Genomic DNA, 22161 nt, shown 5'->3' with positions numbered 1-22161 from the left:
ATTAGTTAGAAAAATATGAAAATAGTGACCTAAATGTGGTCTGTGTGCTGTGGGAAAAATGTGAAAAATAGCGACCTAACATTGGTCTTTGTGGTATTTGAAACTTATATGGAAAATTATGTAAAAAAAATTATAGGTTAAAATAGGAAAAACAACTATTATACGCTTAAAAAAATAAAACATATTACATCGGGCAAAACGGAAAACCGATGTAAAAACTTATCTATTACATCGGGCAAAAGGGAAAACCGATGTAAAAAGTATCTATTACATCGGGCAGACAGGATAACCGATGTAAAATGTGGCGTATATATTTTCTTATAAAAAAATTACATTATTTTTCACATCAAACATCCGAATTCAACCGACGTGGTATGTTAATTTTTCACATCGGGCCTTGGCCCGATGTAAAATGTCTCTGACTTATTACATCGCCTGGCTTTACATCGGGCCCAGGCCCGATGTAAAAAGTACTTTTCGCCCGATGTAAAAAGTACTTTCTGGCATAATCACATTCATATACATACTTCATGTAGGACATAACTCAATACATGCATTCATGGCATAATTACTTCTCCAAAAAGTTGACAGGAAATGAGCTTCTCTTGGAAAGAATTCCTGATTAAAAGAGTGGGAACTGAGGCTTCATTGGGTTGCTATACCTTCACTAAGTTCCTCTTGAAATTAGGGTTTCACAATTATGAAGTTCAAAGCTTTGAGTGGAAGATACAAGCTTCAAGCACATTTGGTCTCCCAAATTAGGGTTTTGACCAAAGTTAAGCCAATTGACTTTTTCGTCAACATTTTTAATCAGGAGCTGAGAGATGGTATGAGGTGTAAGGGGTTTCAGGTTGAGCCATTCACATGATGTCATTGATTGATGCTTGATTGGAGTGAAATTAGAGGTCCATTGATTAGAAAATTCATCTGGGATCAAAAGTCAAACAGTTGACTTTTTAGGAAATTGGTCAAAATCAGGGTCAACATTCATGTGTGGAATTTCTCTTATAGCATGAGGTGACATGCAATTGGATGACCAACTAACTTTTCACACAAATCATGGTTATGTAAACCACAAATCACATTAAATCTCCATTTGTTATTTGCCAATCGAAAATCATACAACTTAAAAGGACACTCACATTTTATTGCATCAGTGTCATTTCGTTTGAAATTCCACAGAGGAGGTCGATATGTCCCATTACTTTCGCATGTCAATGTCATAAATGCACATCTTCTATCCGAACCATTATCGAATCTTCCGATTACAATACAAAACCCCAGTTTGGATGCTTCCGTACAAATCCATTAAAGGATGTGATCACAAAATTAAACTCTTGTTCATTTTAGAATTGTTGCCAACATATACCTCCTTCACAACAACACATTTGGCATCCGTAGACACAATATATTTCGAAAAAACATCGGGATGCACTATATTTTAATGAAAAAAATGACATACAGTACTAAAAAATAGCTAAAATTGAAAACATAATGGTGGAAAATGAAAATAGACAACATACAGAAATACATCTCTGGATGAATTCATATAGACTTCGGAAATACATTTCCGAATACAACGTAACTTTTTCCAACTTCAAAACATGATTAATGCGTGTAATGAGGCTTGATATAAATAAACTTTACCTTGAATACCAACTTCCTTTGTTCCTTTTGATTTGATGAAACACAAGAATGAAGTTTTTTAGTGAAAATCTTGATTGAGAATGGAAGGGTTTTTGGAAATGGATTATGGAAAAAAATGAGTAGGTGGTCTGATCAGGCAAGTGACTGTTTTTAACAATTTCACATTTGATTTTTCCGGAGATGCATCTTCGAAAACATCTGACATGTAAAGGTGACAGATTTTCAAATTTCCGCTTCAAGTTTTCAAAAATATTTTTTCAAAAACGTTACTAGCATCCGCAACCAATAACACATTGAATTCTTTGGTCCAAATATGTATCTTCGGAACTAAATTTTGTTTGGCAATAGAGCAACACTGCTTTTGTGCGTTATTGAGTTATACAAATAATACGTTTCAAAATACATTCTGAAAACTGATGGACATTTTTGAATTTCTATAAGGTTGTTTTTCACCTCATAGGGTGAGATAGAAAAAATTCCCAATAGATAACTTAATAAAGTAATTGTCCAGCCCAAAATACATAGATTAATAAAATAATTTAGAGAAATGCTACTTGTACACTTATTTGTACACTCACACCGTAATTTATATGGTAAATATATGTTCATCATTTTTTTTCACTTTGATTTGCGTGCAGCACAAGAACAACTGCATGTATATCCGGTGTAAAGTGTTGTGGTGTTGGAAACTGGTGTAGACATAGCATACCTCAATAATTTAACAATACTAAGAATAGGATCAGAGAATTAAGAATCGATTGGTATGAATAAGGAGTTTAAAAATACGATTAGTGAGGTGGTTGTGTGAATCTTTTAATGAACTTGAAAAAGAAACAAAAAAAAGAAAGTAAAAAAATACAATGGACGAGGAGCTGTAAATGTAATCGATAAGTAGTGACTGGTGAATCATCTTGGCGGGCTTTCCCTTTTTGACATAATTTTGTGTTTCCTTGTTCATGTAAGTTCTTCTTTTTATGATTACCCTTTATTTATTACTCTAATTCTCCTTGACGGGTCATTCAATTTCACCTAAAATTTTAATCTTTATTAAGGTATTTGAAGTTACAATGTTCTCACTTGCTTGCTAAGAAAATTCCTAAACGGTGTGTTTTGAATTGTTTGCTATTTGGTTCCCGTATTTTATTTTTCTGTTACTCAGGTTTATGGTTATTTTTAGAGTTTTTGTTGTGCATAAACCAACATATTTAACATTTCAAAATTAAACAAATACTTGTTGAAAATTTGTTGGGGATTGATGATTTTGTAACAAATTTAGCAGAATCTCTCTCTTTTACTTCCCTCTCTTATTCCTGTCTGTTTTTTGTGGATTCAACTGAAATTGTTTTAACTAAGTTTTCTATGCTTTAAATATGTACAAATCTCTCTGCTCAAGTATCATTCATATTTAACATTTTTCTTTTCATTTTGCAGATTCTGTATCATAATAATAGAGAGGAACACAAATATACTTTGATAAAAATCATGTGCTACGGTTCGAATATAAAACCCTCTCAAACTAATTTGATTAGAGATCATGAAGATGGAAGACAAGAACAACTGCATCTTGAGATGTCTGATTTGCTTCTGTTTTCAGCCACAGATGATGTAATTGCTTTCAGAGAGGCCGTTGAAAAAAGCGATCATGATGTCGATGAAGTAGGGTTGTGGTATGGAAGGAGGATTGGCTCAAAGGAAACGGGATATGAAGAGAGGACACCTCTTATGATTGCTTCTTTATTTGGAAGCAAAGCGGTATTGTCTTATATACTTCAAACTGGTCGTGTCGATGTTAACAAAGCGTGTGGGTCGGATAGGGCTACTGCTCTTCATTGCGCTGTATTTGGTTGTTCTGCTGCTTCTGCCGAGGTTATCAAGCTTTTGCTTGATGCATCTGCAGATGTTGGTTCTGTTGATGCGAACGGTAACCGGTGCAGTGACTTGATTGTCTGGATGTCTAATAGTATCTCTGGTTCAAGGAAGAGGAAACTACAAGCATTACTAGAAGGTATCGATGATGTTGATGAAGACGATGGTTTTCTTAAGGAATTAGGTTTCCAAATGGAGAAGCAGCAAGAAGATATCGGTACACCTCGAATCAATAAGAAAGATTATTCGATTGATCTGTCCCTACCCGACATAAATAATGGGATATATATTACAGATGAATTTAGGATGTTTATTTTCAAAGTGAAACCTTGTTCAAGGGCTTATACTCATGATTGGACCGAGTGTCCCTTTGTTCATCCAGGGGAAAACGCAAGGCGCCGTGATCCGACAACATACCAATACACCTGTGTCCCTTGTCCTGAGTTTCGGAAGGGATCATGCAGTAAAGGGGATGGTTGTGAATATGCACATGGTATTTTTGAGTGCTGGCTTCATCCTGCTCAATACAGAACAAGGATTTGCAAGGATGAGACCCAATGCACCCGAAGAGTATGCTTTTTCGCACATAAACCTGAGGAGCTTCGCCCATTGTATGCTTCTACTGGCTCTGCTTTGCCTTCACCTATATCATATTCAAATTCACCTACTGCTTCTTCAATGGATTCTTTCACATTGAGCTCTCCGTCCAGTTCGATACAATCCACGTCGACACCGCCTTTGACTCCATCTGCAGCGTCTTCTCCTGCAGGTGGAACCATGTGGCCGACTCACTCTCATGCTGCGGTCCCTACGCTTCAGATGCCGAGAAGAAGATTGAAAACTGCATTGAATGCTAGAGATAATACTGAATTTCTCGAACTTGAAAATCGCCTTATGCAGAAGCTAATGCTTGAAGAGAATACAGGTCTTTCATCCCCTTCAAACTGGCTTGCAGCTGTGAATCCTGCTAACCTAGAAGACATTCTCGATTCTCAGATACAATCTCCAACATCGACTCATGTGCATCCGAATGTGACTCAGCAACTTTGGGGCTTTTCTTCTGACCTTACCAATTCAAATGTGATTGGTTCACCACAGATCACTATTAATTCGTCTTGGAATTCGAAAAATGATGCCTTGGCAAAGCGGAGCCAGAGCTTTATCGAATGCAGCAGCATGGCGAGCTTTAGTTCTGAGCTTCCTTCTGCTACCTCAGTTGCTATGGAGCCATATAGTAACTTCTCATGTTGGGGCTCCCCTGATGGAAAATTAGACTGGTCCATCCGTGGCAATGAACTGAATAAGATGAAAAAGTCTTACTCTTTCGGCTTTCGAAACCAACATAGCAATTCAACAATGGTTGCTCAAAATGCTGATGATCGAGATTTATTACTAAGTCAGGAATCATGGGTTAATTCACTAGTGAAGGATGCACCAACAGTGCAATTGGATCAATATTGTGAAGTGTGAGATCAACTGTGTTGCCATAATCCAGATGCAGTTCTGTCTTGGCCGGAACAATTGTACATGGAGCATGAGCAGATAGATGGTGGTGTGAGTCTAATGTTAACTCTTACGTTAGATTCAGTGCGCATCTCTAGACTAACTTATGAATTAAATGATTATTATACTTTTTTGATTTTATAAATATTCACTATGTATAGGTGACATTTTGTAGAAAATATGTTAAAATGTCTATAATACATAAGTTGGACAGAATGCAAGTATTTTGCATCAGTACAAGGTTGTTAATACTACTAGGATATAACTATATTGTTCCATTTTTTCTCTTAATTTTTTGTGGTGTTATTAAGTTATGTTGAATTGAGTTGTAACATTCCAGCAACCAAGAGAATGGTGATTAATGTAGTGGTGAGACTGGTAAATGAAGATGCTGATGATTTTACAGACTCCGATTTCTGAATAGCTCCTGTTTTTGGATTTCATTATAATTTGAGTCATTCACATGCATATAATGTAACCGAACCATTTAATCAAATAAAAAAAACAAAGCAGTGATAATGCTGACTTGCACTCCAAGTCAATTAAATGTAAATTTATTAGTTTTAAATGTGTGGTTTTTTCAAGTTTAAAATTACATTTTTAAGGATAGAATAATGAGAATGCAACATTTCCATGTATCTTTCAAGTTTTCAAACATTGTTCTAAAATATTTTTTATTTTAAAAAATGTTATTTACTCATGATTTCTTCTATTTTCCTCTCTTTTTAAAGAACTGGAATTTAACATTTTCGTGGAAATAAATTTCACCTAACTATAACTTTCACTACCACTTTTTAAATAAATTTTACATTTATAAAAAATATAAATTTTCCATCCTCTCAACCTTTGACTCCATCTTATCCAGGTGAAACTTCAAACTAACTTCCTTTGCATTTTCTAGTATCTGGATAATAAATGTTTCCTAGCCTCCAATTACTCTGCAAGCCAATCTAGGCATGCAGGGAGCCATTGATCTGTTGAATAATGTGTACAATTTGGTGCACTAGCAAAACTCTCAATTCCTAGTGGACAGGATCCTAAAAAATAAAGAAAACTTACATTATGCCTCAGAGAGATAGCAGCCTACCAGATGAGGCTTCGAGGAGAAGTCCATTTGCGATACCAAATCCAGTTGTCGCCAAAGTGGCTACTGATGACATGTTGTCATGTACGTCATTTAGTCGGAAAAATTAATAAAATTTGACAACAAATAAGCAAGTTTGAAGCAAAAGAGTGAAAAGAGCTTTAAAAAAAGCACTTTTGGGAGAAGAAAAATATTATTTGTAAAATGGGTGAAAAAAGAATAAAATTGCATTGCTATGCCTCTTTCAGCTTCTCTTAAATGTTCAATCTTGATCTCAGAACTTATTTTCTATCACAAACTTTAGCCTATGATCCTGCACACTTAAACAAACATTAGCCTATGATCCTATACCGGAAATTTCAAATTTATGGTAGTTAAAAGAAATATTGTATTTTTCGAAATTTTCGGTATTTTTTTGCAAAAAAAAAAAAAAATTTGAACTACCATAAATTTGAAATTTTCGGTAGTACAAAATTTTTTCACCCCACTAACTTGTTCAAGGTTAATTTTGGAATATCAAAATGTGAGGGGGTAGCATGTAGATTCCTCCATAAAAGCTTTAGAGATATGGTACAAACCAAAATTTTTTTCCAATAATCTCTCCCTTTTGACGATGACAAACCCAAGCATTTAAGAACAATGGTTGTTGATTAAATTAACTGATTAACTCAAGGATATGAGGTTTGTAAGCTCCCACTGAATCTACTAGTCCTAAAGGCGAGGCTTGTAAGCTCCACTTAAGTTCTATTTAGGTTAATTAAGTTAAACAGTATATATAAAGAAGGAGATTAGAAACAAATATACAAATTAAATATTTGAGATTTTATAAAATCTAGATAAAAATGAGTTAAGATCATATCTAATTGCACCTCGTTTATCATCAATAAAAAATATAAATCTTTTGAAAAATGATTTTTAGCAAAACCTTTGAAAAAAATAAATTCGGCTAGAATGGTTAGGAACAACTCTCTAAATATCGGGAAGGTCCAATCTTGTTCTGGTAGTAGAGCATTTGAGAGAATCAAAGTAGTCAAGGCTGGGGAGAAGTGCTTGACCAAGAATATATCTCTCTACTTTGTCCATAGGTGCATAACAACCAAAATTGATTTTACTTTATGCCAAACTCTCTATAAAAGCAAAATTTCCTTACTAGCAAGATCACATTCCTCTTTCTTTCAAGTAGTTGTTCTCAAAACAACAATATGAAAAAATTATCTGAGAGTTCTAAGAGAGACTCCTCAAAGGAAGTCAACAAGACCATTGAGACCAATTCCTCTAAGAGGAACTCCTCTAAGAAAGATGATATGATCACTTGCACTGAAGGTGCAAGCATATCTACCGGAGCATCTATGGTAGGAATGGCTTCAGTTTCAAAGATGAAAAGACTAAAAAAAAAAAGAAGAATCCAACTGATGATCTTTAATTTGACTCAGATTTTGATGAGGACTAGGTGAACTTCATCTGATCAGGTGATAGGAACATCGACCAAACATGAAAGCTGTAACCTTTTGTAACGCATCTGTTACTATGAGAATGATTTTGAATTTGTACTAGTTTCATCATTAGTAACAACCAACCATTTACTCTTGTTTATGATTCTCTTCCCACTAACATCCATTAAGAGAGTCATAAGAACTGATAGAGATGTTTTCAACCATTTCAGCCATGTTTTTTAAACTTATTTAAATAAAAAATAATGACTAAGAGGGCAGCGAAAATGATTTTATTTTACCCAAGAAAATAATTTCCAAAGGATATACCATTAATATAGCATATAGAGTCCAGAAGAAACAAATTTCCAGAAGAATTTTGACTTAAGACCTTCTGACCTAGAAAGCCTTCTCACTTCAGAAGACTAACTAGTTCAGAGTCAAATATAAAATAATTAAAAGTCAAATACTCAACAGATAGATAATTTGTGTCAGAGGACCCTTCAAATATGTGACACATTAGTGGACAAATGTAAAAAACAATTGAAAATACTTTCCACTTATATGCTATCTTAGACAACTAATCAACTTCAGAGCATTAGAGGTCGGGTTGTCTTAGAGTATACTATTCATTAGAAGCTAATTCTGAGCTTCTGATCATCATCAGACTTCAATCCTCCATTCAGAGGAAATCACTATTCGTTTACAAAATGAATGTTCATATATTTTTTTAACAAAATCAAATCTTACAATTGCAAGAGGCTTGGTAAATATATTGGCTTATTGATGATTAGTATCAATGAACTTTATATCTATCATTCCTTTCTGAACATAATCTCTAATAAAATGATGTTTTATTTCTATGTGCTTAGTTCTAGAATGTGGAATAGGATTTTATGTCAACATTTAACAACAATATTATCATAGAAAATTGCAATACTGCTTCCACATATATGATAATCCTCCAACTCATATTTCATCTAGAGTAGTTGTGTGCAACAATTAGTAGCTAAGATGTATTTTACTTCTATTGTAAACAAAGCAATGGTTGTTTGTCTCTTACTAGCCCAAGATATAAGGTTTTGACTTATGAATTGACACCTTCCACTAGTGAATTTTCTCTCAATTTTATCTACAACATAGCTTACATCACATAATCCAACTAGCTTGTAATCTAGGGATATCTTATAAACCAGTCCCAAATTTTTTGCTCCTTTAAGATACCTAAAGATTCTATTAACAAAAGTTAAGTGAGTCTCTCTAGGATCTGATTGGAATCTTGTACACAGGGCCAGATTTGGGCCCGTGCAACTTGGCCCATTGCACAGGGCCTCCGAAAAATCGGGGCCTCAAATTTTTTTTAACTATAAACATTAAATAAATATGTATATATTTTATTTGGCGCATCATTTTATAATGTAAGTGGATCAGCTCAACGGTAAAGATTGAATTTTTTAACATGACGGCATTTTATATTGTAATTATTTTCAGGTTTATTTTATTAAATTAAATCTTTAAACCTATATTCCATATTTACCATTTATTTTTTAAATGATAATTTATATATTATAATTCAATAATTAAAGACCGACCAATTATTATATTATTAAAATATTTATAAATGATTTTTTAATATTATTTATAATTTTAATAAAATATTTGTTCTTTTTTGTTAGGGTCAATTTTAAAAATTGGAACAGGGCCTCTAAATTTTTTGAGACGGCTCTGCTTGTACACAAACATACACTATATTCGATCAAAGTTGATGAGAAGATTTTAAGATCTCTCGACGTCATAATTAAGATGCTGAAACGTCCAGAATCATCTAGTAGTGTCTAGGTTTTCATGTTTAATTATTTTTAATTTATGTTTGTTGTAATATTTTAAGTTATGTTCACCTTTAAAACAAGTAATCGTCAAAATATTATATAATAAAAGGTACGGTGGTGGTAAGAAGTCGAAGTAAAAAATATATAAATAATATAACTGTAAAATCAAATAATTAAATAGGCCCTCATTGGATATGTGTGCTGCCCGAGATAATCTAGTAAAAACCTCACCATATGGGTTTACCAAACCCATGAAGTTATCCATAATAACAACGATCATCTGCAGGTGCTCCTGGTCATCTATGCCCGATGGAGGCAGTGACAATGTTATTTTTAATTTATGTTTGTTGTAATTGTTTAAGATTTGTTCACCTTCAAAACATGTAATCGTCAAAATATTATATAATAAAAGGTACGATGGTGGTAAGTAGTCGAAGTAACAAAATACAAATAATATAACTGTAAAATAAAATAACTAAATAGGCCCCCATTGGATATGTGTGCTACTCAAGATAATCCACTAAAAACCTCACCATCTGGATTTACCAAACCCATGAGGTTATCCAAAATAACAACGATCATCCGCATGTGCTCCTGATCATCTTTAAGTTATGTTCACCTTCAAAACATGTAATCGTCAAAATATTATATAATAAAAAGTACTGTGGTGGTAAGCAGACGAAGTAAAAAAATTACAAATAATATAACTATAAAATCAAATAACTAAATAGGCCCCCCACTGGATATGTGTGTTGCCTGAGATAATCCATTAAAAACCTCACCAAATGGGTTTAACAAACCCACGAGGATATCCATAACAACAACGATCATCTGTAGGTGCTCTTGGTCATCTTTTCCTGGTGGAGGCGGTAACGACATTATTTTTAGTTTATGTTTCTTGTAATGTTTTAAGTTATGTTCACCTTCAAAACATGTAATCATCAAAATATTATATAATAAAAGGTACGATGGTAGTAGTTGAAGTAAAAAAATACAAATAATATAACTGTAAAATTAAATAACTGAATAGGCCCCCTAATTGATATGTGTGTTGCTCGAGATAATCTAGTAAAAACCTCGCCATTTGGGGTTATAAAACCCATGAGGTTATCCAAAATAACAGTGATCATCTGCATGTGCTCCTGGTCATTTTGTCTGGTGGAGGCGGTGACGGCGTTATTTTTAATTTATATTTGTTGTAAAGTTTTAAGTTATGTTGACCTTCAAAACATGTAATCGTCAAAATATTATATAATAAATGGTACGATGGTGGTAAGTAGTCAGAGTAAAAAAATTCAAATAATATAACTGTAAAATCAAATAACTAAATAGGCCCCTACTGTATATGTGTGTTTCCCGAGATAATCTAATAACAAACTCACCATATGGGCTTACCAAACCCATGAGGTTATCCATAATAATAGTGATCATCTGCAGGTGCTCCTGGTCATCTGTGCATGGTGGAAGCGGTGGTGGCGATATGTCCTCAGCCTGTACCCAATCATCAGAAACCCAAACATTAGAAGGCACCCTAACATTTGAAGGCATAATATCTGTATGGTCAACAGGTGGGATGATGTGAGTGATACAATGTGGTACCACTCTAGGTAACCATCCTCATGATGAATATCATTTTGAACCATCTCTGCGCTATCCATAATAGCACGAGCAGAGCTGATGGCACAGGCAGAGATGATGATGTTACTTTGAAACCACCTATCAATGCCACTAATTATAGCATTCGGAACTGAGCGTGGAATGCCCTAGACATACCCATTCTATCATAGACACCTCTCAATCAAGTGTCTAACCACTAACGTTCCCCACCTTATATAACCTAAAAATAAAGATGGTGGGGGCTCACACATGGGTGTGCTGCACTCTCTTATCATAGATGGTGGTGAAATGCTCGTATATCCAACACTAATAAAAAAGACAAACACAACAAATAATAATTAAGAAATATTATTAGTAACAATTATATAAGAACTAAACACCAAATAATAACTAGAATAGACTCAAACAAGCAGCATGTTGTCTAGTCTCAAAGACAGTCGCAACTCCATGTACTGTATATAGAATGATAAATGCAACGCACTCCTAAGCCCAACTATTAATCTTAAGGTTAATGAAGAACCACATGTACTGAGCATCAATATAAACATGAGACGTATCTGCAAAGAGAGTACATGCTACTAGATGTAGCATGTACACCGTAATGGTTGTATCATACATCATTGCCTCCACAAACTCATCATACCTATTCCGAAGCCAAGACATGCGAATGTGATATCCCCTGTTAGCATCAAACTCCTCTAGATCAGCCTCCTCAATGACTCCTAAATCCTATACAACTATCATATACGCAACAGTCTGGTTAATAACATAAGCAATAAAGAATCTACCGTTAATAGGGAGATGGAACAAGGAGGAGACATCATCCAAAGTGATAATCATCTACCCAAATGGAAGATCAAAGGAAGACGTTTCCATGTGCCATCGCTCAATAAAAGCACTCAGATGTGGCACGTCCATCACGGTCAATGAGCAGTTAACAAACTTTTAAAGACCAAAATCACCAACATTACGCCTGACCTGCTAGGCTTCATGGTCAATTATGGAAGTTCTTCATCTTTGAACCGCGAGATGTCACCTTCAACGGCTGAGGGTCATGTAACAAACAAAGTTAAAATATTATTAGTAAAATTTCAACACATCATGGAACAATAATAAATAAATTGAAGTTAAACATAAAATATATACCTCTCCCTGGCATAATCAATATGCGACATGGTCAGCATACTCGGTGAGTAGTGATTGGTCACTAGGTCCTCCCAAAAATGCTCCATCAGTGTGAACAAATGCCTCTGTCGAAGCAGGAGCTGTAACGCCTGTATCATCACCAGTAGGAGTATCATCATCAACAATAGGATCTGTGTGAGCCACCTACTTAGAAATAGGTACCGCATCTGAAAGAACTACCTCATCAGCAATAGGTACCACATTTGTAACGACACCATGCACCCCCTGAGCATGAACAACCTAAACATCATCTTTGGGTTGCTAATCTAATCTCACCGCTCGGCGTTGAGGTGCACGGAACTGGGCCTACTCAGCCAACTGTTTCTAGTGAGAACTAGTTGGAGCTACTCGTCCAACTCGTAGCTGGGAAGACTCAACCTCAGTAACCCTAGCCCGAGATGTCGCTCTATTAGTGATCATGCCTATAATGGTGTTGTCATTCCCCTTGCCCCTCACTTCAAAATAAAAAATGACAAAAATCTGTGAGATACGACCGATTTCCAAGTTTCTAAGCTAGTGCCGAAATTTCAGAAATTTTTCGGAAACTTTCAATTTTTTTTTGAACTACCAAAAAATTCTAAAATTTTGGGTACAGAATAATTCTAAAAATATCAGAATTTCTTTAATTTCCGGTAAAAAATTCCGACAATTCCATAATATTTGGTAAAAACTTCCGGCATGATTTTTGATAAATTACTCACTTATTCATCAATTTCTAGTAAATTCTCAAAATTTCCAGTATCGTAAGAGAGATTTTGAAATTTCCGCAAGGTTTGAGTGAATTTTGAACATGGTCAAAATAAATTTACAAGAATATTATAATATATTCATTGAATTTTAAGAGTTTTATGTATAAATGGAAGGGGTGACAAGTTAAATTCTTGAGATTATCGTATTAACATATAAAGAATTTAGACATCACATCTTTACGGTATAATATAAGTCATTGTTACTCTTATTTATTTATAGGGTTAATGAACTTTTTGGTCCTTCTAAATATCTCAAACTTCGTTTTTAGTCCCTCTAAAATTTTCCTTCAAAGAATGGTCCTCCTAAAATTTTAAATTTTAACTTTTGGTACAAAATCGTAGCTGAAATGGTCTCTAAAAAAAAAAAAAAAGCTAAAACTGTCGCTAAATAGTAAAAACTGTCGCTAATTTGCAGGAGGGACCAAAAGTTAAAATTTAAAATTTTAAGAGGACCATTCTTTGAGGAAAAATTTTAGAGGGATTAAAAATAAAGTTTGAGATATTTAGAGGGAAAAAAATTCAATAACCCTTATTTATATTCTTATTTATATTGTTTAACATCCACTTTTAGACTTTTACTTACACTTAGCTTTTTTTTTGATAGAACAACATAGATATATTAAGAAGGACCGAACTGGTCAAAGATACACGAATCTCCTCAATCAGAGGGATAACACCTAACCAAGTGCGAGAGCCAACCAACTTCCCAATGCCCACCAAACTATGAGCATCAGTATTGGACTCCCTACCTACGAACATGACAGTAGAAGACTTAAAGTTGTTACGCAGCAAAATACATTCCGAGACAATAGGATCAAGATCCGGCATAGAACACACTCCATTAACACAATCAACCACTCCAAGCGCATCCGACTGGAAAACCACATCGTCAAGTTTGAAAACCTTAGCTAGCTGCATTCCCCACCGAATCCCAAGAGCTTCAGCCGATCCGGGGTTGATAAAATTGGTAAGCCTCTGGGTAGCAGAAAGCAAAATTCCATTCTTGGCAGACTTGATGACACAACCAAGAGAAACTATCCCTCCCTTAAAGCAACCTGCATCTGATTGGATAATCCATGAATTACCATACATATGCTCAACCTGCGCCGGCAATAAACGATCCACAGAAGCTGTCTTGCAGCTATCAAACTCAGTTGAAGAAAGCCACACATCTTTGGCAATAAGCATATGACATGGCCAATCCTTCCAAAGCCCAATACTAATCACTTGGCAAAGCTTGATATCCTTGCTCCTAAAAATCCTCATCAACCAAACCATTACCTCATCAACAGCCGGGATCCTCACTCCCAACGGGGGCGCAAAAAACATTCTTTTAATAAAATCGCAACGCAGGAAAAGATGGGCAACGGATTCTGCCTCTTCAAAACAAAGAGGGCATGAGGGGTCTAGAGTAATGCCTTTCTTGCATTCATCCATAAAGGTAAAATGTTTTTAACTAACCTCCACAAAAATTCTTTTATTTTATTCTCAATAGGTGCTCCCCATAACAATTTCCAAAAGCCTTCTTCATCACTAACCGAAGGGCCAGGGATGCTGCTCCGTCGAGCATTTCCTAGAAGGTGATACGAAGTCTTGACAGAGGAATCTCCGTGCTTCTCGGCGTTCCACACCAACTTATCTTCCAGCACCACCTTAGAAATGGGAATAGAAGCTATGTGAGCAACGTCACTGTCACCAAACAACTCCCTCAAGGAGTCCATCTTCCAACAGCACAGGTCACTATCAATTAGAGAACTGACCAACACATCAGTGTTTTGAGGAACCAAAGGACTTAGGGGTTTGAAACCCGGAAGAGAAGGAATCCAGTTATTAGTCCATATCTTCACCCGCTCACCGTTCCCAATACGCCATATGGAACCCCTCAAAACAGCATCTCTAGAACTATAAATACTCCTCCAGGCGTAGCTTGGTTTGTAACCCAAACCCGCCTCCGCAATAGAGCTCCTAGGATAGTATCTCCCCTTGAAAAACCGCTCCAATAGAGATCCCTCTCCTTGCCAAAGTCTCCAAAATTGCTTACTCAGGAGACTGGTATTGAAATCCCTGAAACCAAGGAAGCCCATTCCACCGTCGCTCTTTGAACGATCCAATTTGTCCCAACTCATCCAGTGAATTTTCCTCTCACCTTCTTTTGACCCCCACCAAAACCTGGATAAAATTGACTCAATCTCATCACAGACACAATCTGGAAGTTTATAACAACTCATAATGAAGGTCGGAATCGCTTGTGCCACAGCCTTAATAAGGACTTCCTTCCCTGCCTTGGACAAAAAGCCTTCCTTCCACCCCTTGACTTTTTTCCACACTTTCTCCACAACCAAAGAGAAAACAACTTTCTTCGAGCGGCCAAAAACAACCGGAAGGCCCAAGTATCTCGTATGGCTCCCCACGGCTTTGAAACCCAACTTCCTTCAGATAACCTCCCTAGAAGCTTCACTGACGTTGCTACTGAACGAGACTTCATACTTCTCAATATTGACCACCTGCCCTGAAGCTTGTTGATAAGTCTGGAGAAGTTGGAGTATTATGTCCGCTTCCTCCTCATTAGCCCGTAAAAAAAGAAGGCTATCATCCGCAAAAAACAGGTGAGAAATAACCGGAGCTTTCCTTGCAACCTGAATTCCATGGAGGTCCTTTGAGGCAGCAGCTTTATGAATCATACCTGAAAAAATTTCAGCATAAAGGATAAACAAATACGGTGACAAAGGGTCACCTTGGCGAAGACCCCTCGTCGGAGTGAACTTCCTACTCGGGTGGCCATTGACAAGGACTTGATAAGACACAGAGGAAATGCACCGCCTGATAATCTAAATCAGACCCGTAGGGAAGTTAAAAGCTTCAAGGGTCCCAACCACGAAATCCCATTCAATGCGATCATATGCCTTGGACATATCCAGCTTCAAAGCCATAACTCCTTTCTTCCCAACTTTTTTGTTCTTCATCCAATGGAAGCAGTCCATGGCAATAAGAGCGTTATTTGTAATCAGCCGGCCTTTGACGAAGGCACTTTGCTCCTCACTAATGATTTCAGGCAGAAGCTCCTTAATACGGTTAGCGATGACCTTTGTAACCACTTTCATCACGACATTGCAGAGACTGATAGGGCGGAAGTCTTGAGGGAGTCTAGGATGTTTAATCTTCGGAATAAGAGCGATGAAGGTCGAATTGATCAAAGTCGTGTCTTGACCGTTGTTAAGAATACTCAAGGCAGAATTAGTGACCTCACCTCCAACAATATTCCAAAATCTTTGGAAGAAGACAGCCGGTAACCCGTCGGGACCATGGGCTTTGTTAGGATGCATCTGAAAAACAGCTGCCTTAACTTCTTCAACAGTGAAGACCAGATCACATCAGGCTTTTTGATCTTCAGAAAGTCTACCTTGACAATTACCGCACGCTTCGAGGACATTTGAGGGGTTTGAGGAAGAGAAAATTCCTACAAAATAGGCAAGCAGAATCCTTTCACAATGCACAAGGCCGCTCCACCATTTACCTCTAGCATCCATGAGTTTCTTAATCCTATTAGTTTGCCTCCTTTGACTAGCCTTGTAATGAAAGAACTTTGTGTTTCTATCTACCCCTTTGAGCCACACCGCACGACTCCGTTGCCTCCACATGGTCTCCTCCAAAAACAGAAGCTTGTTTCTTTGAGCTTCAAGGGCTTTGTAATTCTCCATCTCTCTTGGATCTTCAGACCACCTTCTTTCATCTTGGAGCAAAACTTCAATGCGTTTAAGTTCTTTTCCTAAGTTCCCCGTACTCAAGTGTTTGAAGACATCCTGGAGGGCTTGGACAGATTTAGTTTTATCAGAAATGAATCCAGAGGTCTCAGACCACAATTGCCTTACCAACCTCTCGCAATTTGGTTCTTTAAACCACACATCTTCGAATCTAAAAAGGTGCCTCTTCCGTTCCGGGAAACTCTCCCTCTCTATTACAATCCTTAGGACAGCATGGTCGGAACCAAATCTGGGAAGGTGAAATACCTTAGAAAGAGGGAAAGACTCCATGAAAGCATTGTTAGCAAGGACTCTATCCAATCTACACTGAATATTGTCCAGTCCCCGTCTCCCATTCGTCCAAGTAAAAGGGTAGCCAGAGAAACCAACATCCATAAGCCCGCAATTCTCCAAAGTTTGCCTGCCCCACGATAATTGAGAAGACAATCTGCGAATACCACCCCGGTTTTCACTCTCTTGGACTGTGTCATACCCCAAAATTTGCCCACACAATTTCTCTTACACAAATTCATATCAACACACAAAGCTTCCAGACACTTTCCCCTACACAAAGGCTCTGAACTAGGGTTTGGTTCTTTCAAAGGAAAATCACTGGATCAATGGCTCCAAGACATCTCATATGGCTCAATGTATCCCAAATTACTTCCATGACAAATATCAAGGCCTATCTCAAAGCTCTGGTTACTCAAAAGTTCAGAAAGTCAACAGTCGACTGGTTGACATAAAAGGTCAACTGTGGTCAAAATAAAGTCAAAACTCCTGACTTTTTGTCAAGATCCTCATATTGAAGTATCATTCACCATTTGATCAAGAATTGATCATGGTTCATCAAGGAAAGAACAAAAATCCATAAATCAAGAAGTTTCTAAATTAGGGTGTTGCATAGGAAAAGTCAACTGAACTTTGACCAGCTATAACTCTCACATGGAACATCCAAAATTTTCCATCCAAAGCTCATTTTGAAGGAAATTTGATTCTCTACAAAATTGTCTCTCACATGCCAAGTCCAAAAAATGCTTCATTTGAGAGATATGGACCAAAACATTATAGGTCCTTTTCAAAATCAACAAAAAGACACTTTTTTCAAAAGGACATAAAATGAGAATGGAGAAGAATTTTGATGTGAGACCAAGGACACTGGTTAGAGGACTCTCTGAGGTTCCTAAGAAGTCCTAGAACACTTCCATACCTCAAAAATTGAGGGAGATACACCTTGTCAAAGTTGGCCTATTTTGGAAGGAAAAATGTGAAGAAACTTGAACTATTTTGCAAATGGGCCCAAGAGATTTTGATTCAATCCTTATTCACAAGTTATCCAAATCCCAAGATCTCTCTTCCCACGAAAATATATGATTTATGTGATTTATTTTGATTTTTATTCTAATTAAAAAAGAATTAAAATCATATAAATTAGAAAAATCAAATATTTTACAAAAAAAGATATAATTTCAACCATCATTAATCATCATATATTCTCCAAATTCAAATCAAATTCGTGCATAAGTGATTGAGAGGAGATTGAATCAATTTTAGCCAAAATTAGCAAGTTTCATAACTAATTCTCAATCAAATTTTCTCAATTGCAAATCAAAGATTCACAAGGGATTTGGTTCAGTTTTGTTACCCTAATCACTCTCCTATAAATACATAACAAGTCCAAGGTACAAGGGGACGAAAATTCTGCCTCAAGAATCATAAACCCGAGTGAAAAAATTCCAAGAAACTCAAAAGTTGGATTCGGAGTTTGAAGCGAATCCGAGGCCTTTCATCGATCCCAACACGTCCCTGGAAGCATTTGGAAGCAATCCATATCGTTACACTTGAGAAGCAAGTCCAGAATCGACCTTAGAACACTCACGGTTTGCAAGTTTTAAAATCCGTTTGTTTTCATTGAATCATTGCATCTAAATACATTTTGATTGCATATTATTGATTGTTATGAGGTTCTGATCGATTCTGGGCATTTAGTTTGATGTTTGGGCATCTGAATCAAAGTATGCCATAGACGTGATTTAGGTTTTCGTTTTAGGGGTTTTCTTCACAGGAGCAATTAGGCCAAATTGAATCCATCATCGTGTTCAGGACCCTTGGACGATCGCGTCTGGACGGTCGCGATGAATTTTCGTTTCTTTTTTGCCCCTTTTTGGTTTTCACAGGTGTAAAAAGCTAGGGTCTATTGCAGCGTATGTGCAAAGACCGGTGTAAAAGGTTTTGTTGCAGGTCTGGGTGGAGAAGATGACGAGGTGTCATCATGTGGTTGGTTGATTTGAATTCCTTCTGCGCGCGCATTCCTTTCTCTCAGCTTTGGATCCGGTGCTCCGCGGCCTCACACATGGCATACGCGCTCGTCACCACAGCCACTAGATCTTAGGCTCCTCCAGTCTGACGTTCCACAAGGCGCGAGTCTATCATGGTCACGCACGTATCTGCCACACTGGAACGAAAGCTAAGTATTTTGCATTTTTTTTATTTTTAATTACATAGCTTATTTTATTTATATATATATATATATATATATATATATATATATATATATATATATATATATATATATATATATATATATGTATATTATTTCAATTCTTTGTTTCTTAGAAATAATAAACTATTATTAAGAATTTAATTTGCTATTTGATTTGTTCATTATTTAATTTATTTATTTATTTAAATGATTAAATTCATATTCTCTTTTTATTTAATATTTATTTTTTATTATACTTAGCCATGTATATATCTTTAAAATCCATAATTATTTTATTTAAATTCTAAAAATTTCATAAAGATTATTTTTTTATTTTAGATTTAATTTTCTGATCCCGATTTAATTAATTAGGTCGTGAGACCAATAATTAATTAAATCGTTGGTATTTCTTATTTAAATTATACCCTAATCAGGGTTTAGGACGAACATTCATATACACTGAAAAATTTTCTTTTCTGTTTATGCCTTTTCAGGGTTATCGACATGGTTCACTCCGACAACGCGCCTGATCAAAAACCCAAAGCTAAGTACCTTATCTTTAAAGCATATTTTATTTTCTTTTAAAATCAGGGGTTTGTCTTGCCTTCACTGTTTCTGCCTTGCCTTTTTCAGGGTTACCCCGAGGCTTCCCGCCAACCATATCAGATCAAATTCGAAGCTAAGTGTCCTTTCTCTATTTTACTTTTAATTTCATTATTCTTTTTACTTTTATGGTTAATAAAGTTCGCCTTCGAACCGATAATGCACTCACTATCTGTTTTCTGTCTCTTCTTTTTCCGCCTTTTCAGGGTTTGTCAAATTGCCAAAGCTACGAACGTTGGTAACCCTAAAACTCTATCTCAATTATTACTTATGTTAGACCTTTTATTTTTATATCCGCTGGTTACAATTCCCCTCTCCTCCGCTGGTTACAATTTCCCTCCCCCTTTATTGCTTTATATACTGCGTGGTTAGTAAAATAGGGAGTGGCAACCATGAATTGAATTTAGAATCGCTAATTTACAAGATAATATAATTGAATATAATCACGTGATTGGTGCACACACGCACGCTTTTGGGTAACCCTCTCTGTTGCCTGTTGCCTGTTGCCTGTTGCCTTGTTGCCTTGTATTTTGTGCAGAATAGCCAGTCCCTCGAATACGAGGATACCTCAGCCATGTTGCCTCGATAAAAGGTCATGAGACCCTAAAATGATGCTGCCTTCGATACACTAACATGACCCCGACCCTCGGAAGTTGCCCACGAATAAGGCTGAGGTATCTTCTGGTTGCCTACAAACAAAGGCTATTCTGATCCTTCCTCTTAGACTACCTGCCCTTCTATGGCATGGGTCAGTCTTTGGGCGAACGATAACTCGACGACCCTTCTACCTCCAAACGAAAGGCTTCCTGCCCTCTTATGGCAAGGATTGACCCTTTCATTCTGAAAGGCAAAAAAGAGACCTATCATCTGAGTTTAAGGTAATTGCCCCTAATTGCCTTGCCATGCTCTATTTTCTATATTCTTTCTCAAAATTCTTCAAAAAACTGGCTACGCTCATTTACGAGCTAAAGTCCATTTTTCCTTTTTCATCTACATTTTCTGAAAACGAGCAAGCAAAGCAATTAAGAGCCCATGTAAAACCATGGATGCAAAGGGTGCCTTACACCTTCCCTTTGCATAAATTACCCCCCGAACTTAGATTTCTTTAAAAGGTTTTTTTCTGTTTCTTTTTGCCTTTTTGAATTTGTTTGGATAAAATAAAAGTCGGTGGCGACTCTTGCTTACCGCAACATTTTCGATCGATAAAAAGTTAGTTCACCGTATTACAGAACTGGCGACTCTGCTGGGGATAAATTTCGATAAAAGAGGGGTTACCTTAAAAGTTTAGGATTCACTTTAAAATGTTTTCTATTGTTTGTTTTGCTTGTTTTAATTTTCAAGGCTGTTTTGGGAATTCTGATATGTGAAAGATCCTACACCCGGATCTAGTGTACCTTAAGTATGTGGCATGATACCAGGGAAGCTGTACGACATGTATCGTTATGGTTGAACTGGTAGCCACCGTTAGTGCGACGCTTTGGTTTGTCCTGATGGCCCTCGAATCTGATTGAGGAGACGTTTGGCTACCGCGTGGTGTCATGAGCACTAATCCGCCTTTAGAACCTTAGTTGACCTTGACTTTGGCTTATAAGAAGTAGCGAGATGGCTGGCTTCGGATTCCTGACTGAAGCCGGTTGATACTCGATGCTACACTCATTGAGATTGGACTCAAGGGATGCTTTTGGCTGGCCGATTGAGTGCTATGTTGAGACAATGCCCACGAGAAAGATCAGGGATATGAGCACCATAGAACCTGGTTACTTTTTAGGACAGGTTGAACCAACTAAACGAAAGGAAGGAGGGTACATACCTATGAACTTCATGCAAGCCTATCCTTAAGGCAATTGTGTGACTTGTGTGTGTTTGTTATCTACTTGGCATCATGACATCATGACATCATGGCATATCATATCCACTAACAATTTCAAGGACCAAGAAATTTATATTTGTACTGTTTTGTAGGACATGGCTTTTGCTACTAGGGATTATGTACGACTCAACTTCGTGGGGATACCTTCTGAGCTTAAAGAGCTTGCCTTAGAAGTTCCTGGAGATTCTAAGTTTGCTGAAAGACATGGTTATCTACTCCGACTGGTCACCTCCCAATTTGAAGAAGATATGATGAGAGTCTTATGCCAATTCTTCGATCCCGAGCACCATTGCTTCACTTTTCCAGATTATCAGTTAGTACCTACCTTGGAGGACTTCTCGGATTTACTTGGTATACCTATCTCTGAACATTTACCCTTTACTGGTTTGGAGAGCACTCCAAAACTTGAGACTATTGCTGCTGCGCTACACCTAAAAAGATCAGACATTGCTTCTAACTGGGACACCAAGAATGGGGTCGAAGGTCTCTCGGCCAAATTCTTATTTGGGAAAGCTCGACAATTTCTGAAAGCCATGAGTTACCATGCTTTTGAAGA

At 36.7% G+C, this 22161-nt stretch overlaps 2 protein-coding genes across 2 annotated transcripts; one reads left to right on the top strand and one right to left on the bottom strand.

The window, feature by feature from the left end:
* Positions 1–3097: 3097 nt before the first annotated feature.
* On the top strand, positions 3098–5269 carry LOC131656382 (zinc finger CCCH domain-containing protein 66-like). The gene has a single exon (XM_058926114.1). The coding sequence runs from the start codon at positions 3130–3132 to the stop codon at positions 4981–4983; it is 1854 nt and encodes a 617-aa protein (XP_058782097.1). The 5' UTR covers positions 3098–3129; the 3' UTR covers positions 4984–5269.
* Positions 5270–11459: 6190 nt separating this feature from the next.
* On the bottom strand, positions 11460–17046 carry LOC131658613 (uncharacterized). Its single transcript, XM_058927887.1, has 7 exons — positions 16425–17046; positions 15750–16256; positions 15352–15593; positions 14372–15267; positions 13559–14162; positions 12150–12305; positions 11460–11705 (listed from the first exon to the last, which is right to left on the bottom strand). Exons 1-7 carry the CDS (start codon positions 17044–17046, stop codon positions 11460–11462), a joined length of 3273 nt encoding a protein of 1090 aa, XP_058783870.1.
* Positions 17047–22161: the final 5115 nt, after the last annotated feature.

Source organism: Vicia villosa, linkage group LG3 (assembly GCF_029867415.1).
Source record: "Vicia villosa cultivar HV-30 ecotype Madison, WI linkage group LG3, Vvil1.0, whole genome shotgun sequence".
NCBI lineage: Eukaryota > Viridiplantae > Streptophyta > Magnoliopsida > Fabales > Fabaceae > Vicia > Vicia villosa.
Note: the sequence above shows the minus strand (reverse complement) of the source record. Positions and strands in the feature narration are given on the sequence as shown.